Raw genomic sequence first — 12,560 nt, forward strand, 5'->3', positions numbered from 1 at the left:
TCTTATATCTTGCAAAAAGGATTCTCCTGCACTTATGCTTATCTTTGTTGACAGTTCGATTTCTAGGCAAAATGAATTATCTCTTTTGGGGATTACCTTGTCTTCTAATCTCACTTGGCACATTACAAATATTGCTTCATCTGCATCTAAAAAACTTGGTTTTCTCTTTCGTTCTCGGCATTACTTTTCTTCCAAACAGCTGTTCACTCTGTACAAATCGCTCTCAGGCTTCTAGATTCCATTCAGAAGAGGCCAGTTAGGTTAATTAATGACTCCTCTCTAACAGTGTCTCTCTACTCTCTGTCTCATAGACCTACTGTTTCTGCTGCATGACTTTTCTACAGATACTTCCATGGGCAGTGTTCTTTTGAATTGGCTTCTTTATTTCCTGCTCTCTCTCATTCAAAACAGTCTGAACAAGTGCCACCACCAGTCAACATCCATTTACTGTCTGATTTCAAACCACCAACTTTTCATCTTCCTCATTTATTCATTCAACTGCTGTTTTCTGCAACAACCTTCCTTCATACTTATTTCCTGAAAATTACAGTCTACAGAAGTTCAAGTCTAATGTCAACAAATATCTTCTTTCATCTTTTCAACCTCCAACCTAAGCACGGTACTAAATACTATAGGTTCTAATACCTCTTGTGTTTGGGGGTTTCATAAAAAAAAAAAAAAAACTTTGCAGCCAGAACAGGAGTTTCTGGATTTTTTTTTTTTTTTTTATGTGAACCCCAAACACGAGAGGTATTAGAACCTATAGTACTTAGTACCGTGCTTGGGTTGGAGGTTGAGAAGACGAAAGAAGATATTTGTTGACATTGGACTTGAACTTTTGTAGATTGTAATTTTCAGGAAATACGTAGGAAGGAAGGTTGTTCCAGAAAATGGCAATTGAATGAATAAATGAGGAAGATGAAAAGTTGGTTCTGTGGGTTTTAAGTTGGACAGTAAATGGATGTTGGCTGGTGGCTGCACGTGTTCGAACTGTTTTGAAAGAGAGAGAGCGGGAATTATAGAAGCCAATTCAAAAGAACAGTGCCCATGGAAATATCTGTAGAAGAGGCATGCAGCAGAAACAGTGCGTCTATGAGAAAGCGAGTGGAGAGACTCTGTTATAGATGAATCATTAATTAACCTAACTGCCCTCTTCTGAATGGAATCAAGAAGCCTGAGAGAGGTTTTGGGGGCACCACCCCAGATGTGCGAAAAATATTCCATGGCAGGGTGGATTTGCGATTTATACAGAGTGAGCAGCTGTTTGGAAGAAAAGTAACGCCGAGAGCGAAAGAGAAAACCAAGTTTTTTAGATGCAGAGGAAGCAATATTTGTAATGTGCTTGTGCCAAGAGAGATTAGAAGTCAGGGTAATCCCCAAAAGAGATATATCATTTTGCCTAGAAATCGGAGTGTCACTAAAGATAAGCATAGGAGCAGAAGAATCCTTTTTGCGAGATATAAGACAAGACTGAGTTTTAGAAGGGTTGAAATCAACTAAGTTGTCTTTGCCCCACCGTGAGAATTACCTGAAGATCGGCATTTAAGGAATTGGCAGCAGATTTTCGAGAACTTGAAGCTGATTGAGCAGGACAAGGGTTCTCAAAATGGAAAGTTGAATGCAATGTGCTATCATCGGCAAAACTATGGATAGGATTTCCAGTCAATGGAACAACAAATATCTTCTTTCATCTTTTCAACCTCCAATCTAAGCACAGTACTAAATACTATAGGTTCTAATTGTACTACATATATATAAATGATATAATTGCAGGAATAGTACAACCAACCACTGTAAAATATAAAAGTTTTATAAAATAATTCTAGAAATATATATTTATATAGTTTGTAAAAACATAATATATGAGTAAAGAATTTCGTGATCTTTTGACACACCATGTTTCTGACTTCTAAGTAAAGAATTATTAGTATCAACTTATAGTAGGCAACATCAGCAATTTGGATTGTTCAAGCATGTTAACCTAGTCATAACTGCTATAGTTTCTTTTTAGATAATTGTACCAGATGCAGTTTCAGTTAAATTGCATGTAAATTTACGAATAATAAAATTTGTGATTATTAAATGAAATTATAAACTGTATGCTACAAAGTTAGTGTATTTTTTGTAAAAAATTAATATTTTGACAGCAAAGCTTTGCTATTTAGATTCTATATCTTTTCTTGGAACAAAACAGTTACAGTATATTTCAGTGTTTATGATTTCTGAAAATTTATTTTCACAGAATTTTATTTTGCCTAGTAATATAACTCCTTAATTGGCAATTTTTGTTTAGACAACATGCATGGGTAACAGTTGCTTTCTGCTTTTGAAATATTGATTTGACTTTTGGCCATGATTGTTGAATCATGATCTGCTGAAAGTTGCTGCTTTATACTTAACACAAATAGAAATAAAGCTAATGTGAAGAGGGAAAATGCCCATAATGTAGTAATTATTAGTGTGAAAAGTATTGAGTGCTACTCAACTCCCTATTATAAACAAGACAGAACTACAACCTTGCTATCACTGTTTAATCTTTGTAAACCAATAACTCTAGAGAATCGCATTGGTGACAAAGCAAATATTCTCGAATTTTTCAACTTCCTCAAGCAAACTGGAATTGTTAATCGTTTTTGATTACAGATTATTCTGACTTGATGAGATTTTCTCATTTCTTTATATAGTAAATGAATAGGCATATTATAGCCAAAGCAGCTTATGTGCCATTAAATCCTCACAGCAACAACAGCTACTCAACTGTCCAGCCCTTTTAATAGTTAGGCAGCTATATTTTTATTTTTAGTATTTTATTTATTATTATTAGCTGTTTATAGCAATGTATTTGAGGGAATGTTTATGGGGTGAGTTGATTGCAATATGAACCTTCTTGGATTACTGTACTGAGAGCAGCTGGATTGGTGTCATTTTTCTTTGATGTCACATGAATATTAAGATCCATGTGGTATCACAGAAAAATGCATTGGCAACTATTAACTCTTGTACTGTTACGTTGACTGCTATAAGCACTTGCAGCAACAAATAGAGATAAGTTTTAAACATCTCTTGCCACTGGTTTGCTGTATGGAATATAAAAAAGAAGCAGTGTGGGCACTGGCAGGATATTTTTAAAGGTGGTGCAAAAAAAACTACAGTAGAACATCAATTATTCGAACTACCTCTGCCCCCCCCCAAATTACAGTATGTACCTTTATGCACTGGTTGTTATACTGAAATATTACTCCTGCTGCTCAATGCATTCATTTCTGATTATTTATTTGAAAATGTATGCAGAATAACATAGAAATAGTCTTAATTTGTTATTACAGGAATTAAAAATCAAATGTTGGCTTTAACTACTGTGTGGACCCAGGATAGTCTCCCGTGACCTTGTTGTGAAGTGTTATTATAATACAATGAAGTATTATATAATACTTCATATTTCAAAACACAGTAGCAATAACCTTGCATACAATAATTTAATTGTAGGTCTAATTACACTTTGTTTCATATAAACTGGCTATTCTCATGTATGTTTGATTATCCAAACTATATGATTAACCAAACTAATCTTGGTCCAAATTAGTTCGGATAATTGATGTTTTACTATATTACATTAGGGTCATCTGGTAAGTTATTACATATACCCATTTCTATTTTTTTTTTTTGTGTTTTTGTAATGGGGGGGCTTGTAGAACAAAAGTTCATCTCTGCCCCATTTTCTGTTCAATTTTTACAGACTCTGTCAAGGAGGCGCCTTCGTAGCCAGGTGGGAAGGAGCAGCAGTGCGTAGCACATGCTTCTTGATTAGACCGGGGTTCGAGCCCGTCACCACCAAATACGGAGGATGCGGAAAGGTCAGGGAATGACCACCGCATATCCCGGAGCAATATGGCCTTAGTTGCTAATGCTCCTAAAAACCAACAACAACAACTCTGTCAAGGTGAGGCTAGTGTGTATCGTGTAAAAAAAAAAAAAATTCATTCCACATAGGAATATCCCATGATGGATGAAGATAGATGAAAAGGAAGGCGAGAGAGAGAGAGAGAGAGAGAGAGAGAGAGAGAGAGAGAGAGAGAGAGAGAGAGAGAGAGAGAGAGAGAGAAAAAGAAGTGTTTTTCATCCCGCATGGGAGAAAGTAATAGGAAAGAAAAACTGTGTTTGTGAGCTTCTGTGTGTGTGTTCTGTAGCGTGATGTTGTGTTTTGACCTTTTGGCTACCTGGAAGCAGTGATCACCTGGATGTCTTCTTCCAGATACTCGTCCCTAGCAGAAGGAAGGCAAGGCCTCCCCTACTATCTGCACGTCCTCCTCCTTGGGGAATGAGTTCTCAGGGAGGAAAGAAAAACTTGTATAAGATGAAGAGAGGGAAGGAGTAAAGAGGACTATCCCTGCCCAGGGAAGTCCCAATCCAGGATGGATTGCTAGAACAACAATGCAAAAATAAAATAAATAAATAAAAAATAATAGTAATAATAATAAAATAAATAAATAAAACATATAGGGTGAGAGAGGAGCTTTCCTGGTCTGGGGAGCCCCAGCCCAGGTCAGAACACGAAAAAAAAAAGTTTAAATCCCACAACCTGGTCAAGGAAAGGAATAGAGCATTAGCCAGGATGTCAGCAAGCAGAATGATGGGGGAGGGAAGAAAGAAAGATGGGTTTTTTTTTTTATTATTATTTATTTTTTTTTAAATTTTTTTATTTTTTCCACACGGGATGGATAGGGAAAGGCTAGCAGGAGAGTGCTAGGACTACTCTCCAGGGCAGGGAACAACATCCCCCCCCCCACCCAGAGCAGATCATGAGAAGGAGATGAGGGAGAGAAAAAAAAAAAAAACTAATTTCTTCTCGCAGAAGGAATTTCTTCCCATGCAAGACGAAAGAAGTCATTTGTATTGTGTTTGTAAATTGCGTGTATTCTCTGGTCAATTTGCCTGAAGAAAAAATCTTGTTGCTATCTAAGCCTGAGACAGACTAACTCAGCCATGGAGTGAAAAAAGCCCATAAAAGTTACTTCTGTCATTGACAGGATTTGAACCTGAGCCTTTTCCACTTGGTTGGGGGAAGGATGGTAATGATACCACTGTGCTGTCCACGCAGACTGAAGTTGGTGCATGGGGGAATAAATGGTTTGTTCAACAAATTTTCAAATACATGAAATATCTTAATTAAGTCAAGTTTGACTGATTTATGTATACAGCCGAGCCAACATTTCGTGATCGCTGTGAGAAAGTACTGCACAGACTGTGAGCGCATACGGACAGAGTGAAAAATAAAATGGTGTGAAATTGTCATTGACAGTGAAGATTTTATGAATACAACAATATCAAACTATATTTGCAGAGAAGCCGAGAAGGTTGCAATTTTTATTTAAAGATAATGACAAAAATTAATATGGTCTAATTCTGTTTTGCGAGAGTTATTTTAATTTTTTCCTTGTTTTAATAAATTATTAATTAATATTTTAGTTTTTTTTTTTTTTTGTAGAATTTGTATTGTTTGAATGTTTCAATAATTTAATGAGAATATTAAAAATTGTTTATTACTTCGACATCCAGAGGTGGTGCATTTGCACCATCTTGCACCATGCTGCCGGTTTAGGGCTTATCAGTCTGGTTGTGGTAGCATACTTTCCATCATTTTTATAACAAAACAGATGAAGTTTTTGCTGCCCAGCAGGGGAAAAATAATAATAAAAAACAATTGAAGTACTCCCTTTTATCTTGTTTTAATGTATTGGATAATTTTTGTTTATTCTTCATTAATATTAGTAAATTAATAAGAGGAGTTTACCTCAATATAGTACGTGGAACACTTCCGTATGATACCCTCCAGAAATTAAAACGGAAAAAACGAAAAAATCGACAACTTACCGGTACATTAAAGTAAAATATAAATAATTAAAGTAAAATATAAATAATTAAATAATCAATTTAACACAATTCAAAATCAATTCAAAACAATTAAAATTCAAATTAACGCAATTAAAAGAATCTAACGAAAATATTCAAAACGATTTTCGTTTTGAATATTTTCGAAAAAATCGTTTTGAATATTTTCGTTAGATTCTTTTAATTGCGTTAATTTGAATTTTAATTGTTTTGAATTGATTTTGAATTGTGTTAAATTGATTATTTAATTATTTATATTTTACTTTAATTATTTATATTTTACTTTAATGTACCGGTAAGTTGTCGATTTTTTTCGTTTTTTCCGTTTTAATTTCTGGAGGGTATCATACGGAAGTGTTCCACGTACTATATTGAGGTAAACTCCTCTTATTAATTTACTAATATTATTATCAACGTAGAACATATTGAGTATTACAGCTCTGATTCATACTATTTATTCTTCATTAATATAATTTATCATGTTTCTGTACTTTTTTTTTCCATAATACAAAAGCATTAATATAAATTTATTGACTAAATAATGTAATTTTACATAATTTCAGCTGGGTATTCGAGATGTCAGTCCTGTTAATCCCATAACTAGCTTAAGTCCTCTTATGTTTGTTGTTGCTGTGACTGCTGTTAAACAAGCATATGAAGATTGGATGAGACATAAAGCAGATCGTAAGATAAATAAGAGCTTAGTTAGAGTAGTACGAGATGGCGAAGCATATGAAATAGAATCAGAAAATATTGAGGTAAAAAAAAAATACCAATTTGAAGTATATTGAGTTCTTTTTTATATATATATCATATAGTAGCATAAAGATTTTTGCTACTTTCCCTTGAAGCATTTAACTATTTTAATCATCATCATCAGCCATTATCAATCCACTACAGGATGAAGGCCACTCCAGCAACTTTCCAGTTCCTTCTGTTTTGTGCAATGGCCATCCACTTACTACTCACAAACTCATGAATTTCATCTATCCCTCTCTGTCGTTGTCTTCCAGGTTTTCTTCTAGCTCCTCTTGGGTACCATCCTGTTATTCTCTTAGTCCATCTGTCATCATGCCTTCGAGCTGTGTCTCCTGCCCAAGGCCATTTTAGTTCTTTAGTTTTGATAAGAATACCTTTACTTGAGTTTGCTGCCTAATCCATATGTTTCTCTTCTTATCTAACAGTCTGATTCCAAATATAATTCATTCCATTCTTCGCTGTGTAGTTCTCAGCTTCTCTTCCATTCTTTTGGTGAGTGCCTATAGTCAGTATGTGACTATATTTCCTCAATGCTATCCATCCAAAATTTATTCTTCTCTTGACATCCAGCCATTTATCATTATTACAGCTGATGACTTGTTCCAGATAAGTATGACTCCACCTTTTTCAATTACTGCTTCTTCAATCATTATATCCTCATTGGTTGATTCTCATTCTTTCTATGGCATACTTGTTCATCATTACTTTTGTTTTAACCATATTCATCTTTAGTCCAAAATCCTTACTAACTGTGCATAACTGATTAAGATTTTCCTCTAATTCTTTGGGATCGTGGCTTATGACCACAATGTCATCTGCAAATCGTAAATGGTTTAGGTACTCTCCATTCACATTGATTCCTTTCTGCTATCAGTCTAATCTTCTGAAAGCTTCCTCAAGGGAAGCAATAAACAACTTTGGAGATATTGTGTCTCCTTGTCCAACTCCTTTCTAAATTTTAAATTTGCTACTGTCTTTGTCTAGTCTAATAAAGGAGGTAGTGTTCTCATATATTTTCTTCAAAATCATAATATATGGGGTATCTATGCCTTGTCTTTCTAGTGCCCAAAACATTGCCTTATGCTGTATGGATGGAGTCAAATGCCTTTTCATAATCCACAGATGCCAGACATAATGGTGTTTTGTATTCATTTGCTTTCTCCATTTTGGTCTTGGCACATTATAGCCTTAGTAGCTGATGTGCCAATAAAACCAAAAAAAACCAAACCAAACCAAGCTTTCTCCATTAGCTGTGACATTATGTGAAGGTGATCCATAGTTGAGAATCTTGTCCTAAAGGCAACTTGCTTTTTTGGTTGATTCTCATCAAGTATTCTTTCTAATCTGTTAGTAATGACCCTTGTGAACAACTTGTAGATGTGGGATAACAAGCTAATTGGTCTATAATTTCCAATTTCTGATTTACCTCCTTTCTTATGCGGCAAAACTATAGTTGCATTATTCTACTCCTTAGGCATTACACCTTTTCTAATGCATTTTGTGAAGAGTCTTGCCAGTTTTTTTGTGCCACGTCTCTTCCTCCCAATTTTAACAACCCTACAGTAACTTCATCTTCCTCTGGGGCTTTCTGATTCTTCATTTTCTTCAATGCATGTTCTACCTCATCAGGAAGAATATCGGGTATGTTGTATGTGTTGCTACTTTGCAATCCATCTTACCCACTGCTGGCATCATTCCCTCACTCCTTGTATAATTCTCTGTAGTAGTCTTCTGCTATTTGAATTATGCCTTCTCTGCTATTTATAAGTACACCATCACTATTCTTCAATTTCTGTATCATTTGTCCTTCTGTATTACTGCTCATGGCTGCCGATTTAAGTCCTTTGTTTTCCCTTAATGCTTGTTCTACTTTTCTTGCAAGTATTGGCTGGTTCTTTATTAGCATTTATTTTGAGAATGTGATTAGCTAGTTAAATAATTTGTACTAAAATCATATTACAATTAATGGTTAAGTTAGTTATTGAAATATTTCTTACAGCCTTGTTTAAACTACTACTAATAAACAAACGTTTGAAATAATAAAAAACATCTTTTTTAAAAGCTGGAAGGCTTTTAAAAAAATGGTGTGTATAAAGATAAAATCAAGTGGAATATAATAATAAAGATAAAATCAAGTGGAATATAATAATAAAGATAAAATCAAGTGGGTGTGTATAAAGATAAAAACAAGTGGAATATAATTCTTCCATTCTCTGGGTTGTAAATGGTAAACAGTTTGTTGTTGGAAGCCAGAAATGATGGCTTTTGTATATTATGTGTTTATTCAATGAGGGAAAAAAGTAAAGGATATATTGGATGTTAAATAATTATATTGTGTATCATCTTAGGAATTGTAATGTTCTGTAACACTAATGAACTACAAATCATATTATTGAACAGAATTAAGACAGTGTACAAATGCTTTATATATAAAATAGTTTTACTGGTAGTGTTTTTATATAATGTTATATAGTTTGTCAAAATAAATTATCATTCTTAACATGGGTGTGTGTTTCTGTATCATCATTGTACTTTTCTCATATCATGTTGTTTAAGAACTATATCAAAGCAAAGGATGTATATATGCAAATATATACAGTCCATTCCAGTTATTTGGGACACATCGGGACTAGTGCATTTTGGCCCGATTAAGCGGCTGCCCCAATTATCTGAAATTTCACGTAAATAGTTAAAAATACAACGTACCCCACCCTTTACAATTAGTTCACTGTACAATCAAATCATATTACGACGAACTCACCATAGTAAAGTACCATTCACTATACGATGTGTAGTAAGTGCCGGTCATTGTGATCACGTTTGTGAATTGAATTTTAATTCTATTAAACAGCGATTCTAATTAGAGAAAATATGAGGAATATTATCCACAGGCTATAAAAGTAAAGATATGTTAAGCACAAATTTACCCTTTATTACCTTACCAATTAAAAGATACTTGAAAATCGGAAGAATATATGTGATAATCAGAATAATTAATACATACTGTAATATGTACATACGAACTAGTTGAAATTTCTGTTCACCGACATTTGTGGGTGGGGGTTAAAATTTAAAACAGTAAAAAGATAAGTAATCAAAAACAAAGAACACGGCACACACAAATTGCAACTAACACGATACGCACAAGTGAGAACGGAGTAATGAGTTACAAAGCTTTAAAAATAGGAATGAAGAGAAGATCTGAAAATAAATTTTTTTATATGATTGAAGATTTCATGGAAGTGTAAACTCATTTCACCCATAGAATTCCAGCTGTCGGTATTATCGCAAATTCAGTAAGATCGAGTTACTGTCCGTTATGATAGATTTCACTAACAGAAAAGCCCAATAAACAGGTGACTTAATTGTTTTATGGTTGTGACCTCCAGAATTTCGACCAAACCACGTAGTACCATTGTAGACAATCGTAGGGTAATTTCCAGTGCTGCGGTCTCCTGCCCCAATTAAACGGCATTTTGTCCCAATTAAGAGAAGTAAACTCTGGCTATTTTCTCGATTGGTTTCTGTTTTTTAAGATTTGCCCCAAATAAACGGCTGGCCCAAATAACGGAATCCACTGTATATGTAACCTATATCAAAGCATTGTATCCATCTCTTCAACTTTTTATAGAAAGTAAATGAAAATTCAGTCTTTGTATCATTTATTCTGTGATGGATGTGAGCAGTGGCGCACACAGAATTTTTGTGTGGGTTGGAGACTTGTATATTCTAACATTGGTAATTTTTATGTGACAGTACAAATTACATAATATATACAATATATTTTGGGGGCTTTGGTCCACAAGCACACCCATGGGAATTCTAAGGGAGCCCAAAGCCCCCAAAATTACTGACCTAATTTGCTGACTACTAAGGCATTGGCATTAGTGATTACAGGAAGATGGAAGATTACTCAGGAACTAACTTCCAAGGCTCTCGTGATGGACCCAGCTTGGTAAGCAAAAGCTAGCACTGAATGACATTGGGAGGGGGAAACTGATATTATTATGAATTTATCCCAGAGTCATAAATTCGTTGTAATTATTCATTCTCAAATCACCAGAGAAATGCTAACACAAAATGATCAATTGATCCATTGATTGGCTACAAGTAGTAAATCTATAGCTACCCAATAGAATCTAAACATTGTGATGTCATATCTAGGATAAGCTGTTATCAGTGGACATCATTAATAGGTGGCTGAGAAAAGGGAATTACTTCCTTACCCTCCATTGCCTTGCATTCTTTTCACTCTATTTGCAGTGGTATCATGAAAGAGCCAGCTGGTATAATGAATGGTGTGTATATTCTTCAGCAATGAGTTTCATTTCTACTTTGGATATGATCATAAGTGCATTAATTTCCTGACTGCATTTGGAAATGCCATATTATATCATACCAAACACCATATTGTAGCATTGTTGCACCTGAGACAGAGTGTATGAATGGCAGAAACATTGGCCTAAGATGGTTTTGCCATATCATCAGGCCATTAGTCTGTAATAATGACTAGTGGTGTATAGCTGTTACATGTAATGGCTGCCCACTATGTGAATCGTATCTTTATTGCATAAACACAGCGCCATAAAGAATTTTTATTCTTTATGGTAATGTACACAAGCATAAACTGCAGTTAATGGACTGCTGCATAGAATATCATTCCTTTGCTTTGGTCAGAAAATTCCAAGAAATGTATGCATGAGAATTATTGCATTACAGTGATATTGTAAATTGCAGAACCTCATTAAGAATTATATCTCATTTTCCATTGCCTACTGACTAGTATACTGTCCAGGCTGCTCTTTGACTTTGATATTACTATTATCTGTGTTAGTTTTCCATTTTTGACAGCTAATTATCTATCCTTCTTTTTTAGAAAATTTGGTTTACAGAGACATATCCAAAGACTCATCTGAGTTAATTTTGTGCTAGTCCTAAAATCAGCAACAGAATCTACATTTTGCTTAATCGATGTTTGAGATACAACCTTAGCTTTCTTGGAGATAGCTAAGGATATTGACACTTCCCTTTTATACTAGCTAGTACCTGAAATATCTTATTGCATATGTTACATATTCTATTTTTTAATGAATTGAGCTCCTCCCCCTCCTAAGTCATGTCATATCTCTGTGTCTATGTTTTTAGGTGCCTTTAGAGATGCCTACATTGTCTGGCTTTATTTTAGAAATCTATTTCAAGTTTATTACATTAATATATTTTTGACTGAAAAAAAAAATATGCAGAAACTGTGCATAGCCTTTAGTTATCTACATTAAATTGTTTTCAGGTTGGTGATATAGTGAGAGTTCATTCAGATGAAGAATTTCCCTGTGATTTAGTGTTACTGTCAACTTCATTTCCAAGTGGGATTAGTCATATTACAACTGCAAACCTTGATGGAGAAACAAACTTAAAAGTAGGCAATTTTATTATTTATTAAAGTGTCATATTAAGTTCATTTATATGCTGTTATCATTAGTCACAGAAGATAAATTAACTTAATTTGACAATTTTAACAATTACTTAAATTATTTAACTATTAAAATGCATATGCACATCCACAAAAGTAAGCAAATTGAAATTTGTCATCAAAATGCCAATCAGTTCAACATTGTTCAACATTATCACATGCCAATTAATTACAATATTTTTTTGTCTAGTAAATTTTAAAAAGTGAATTTTTAACCTACTTGTAATTAATCATTAATTTAGCATGATTTCATAAAGTTCAGCAGTTTATCAGGACTAATGAATTGTATTATTTTTTGCTTAAGAATATCAAGATCAGTTTGTTGGAACTGATCCAATAAAACTTTATTGGGAGTGAGACAAATAGCGAGTGAGAGGCTAGTAAACATTCAAATATAAATAAGAATTAAGAGATCTGTGTATGCTAAGCACAAAAAAGAAAG

The 12,560-nt window shown here is 34.0% G+C and overlaps 1 protein-coding gene across 1 annotated transcript in view; it reads left to right on the forward strand.

Moving 5' to 3' along the window:
- The window catches only part of LOC150091794 (phospholipid-transporting ATPase IF-like), a 438,958-nt gene that overhangs the window by 46,528 nt on the left and 379,870 nt on the right, over nucleotides 1-12,560 (forward strand). Inside the window, exons 4-5 of the mRNA XM_090369752.1 lie at nucleotides 6,453-6,647; nucleotides 11,936-12,064. Of these exons, the coding sequence (XP_090225878.1) occupies nucleotides 6,453-6,647; nucleotides 11,936-12,064 (324 nt within the window). The remainder of the gene's footprint in view (nucleotides 1-6,452; nucleotides 6,648-11,935; nucleotides 12,065-12,560) is intronic.

Source organism: Mastigoproctus giganteus, chromosome 1 (assembly GCF_048544385.1).
Source record: "Mastigoproctus giganteus isolate SK-2022 chromosome 1, ASM4854438v1, whole genome shotgun sequence".
Lineage (NCBI taxonomy): Eukaryota > Metazoa > Arthropoda > Arachnida > Uropygi > Thelyphonidae > Mastigoproctus > Mastigoproctus giganteus.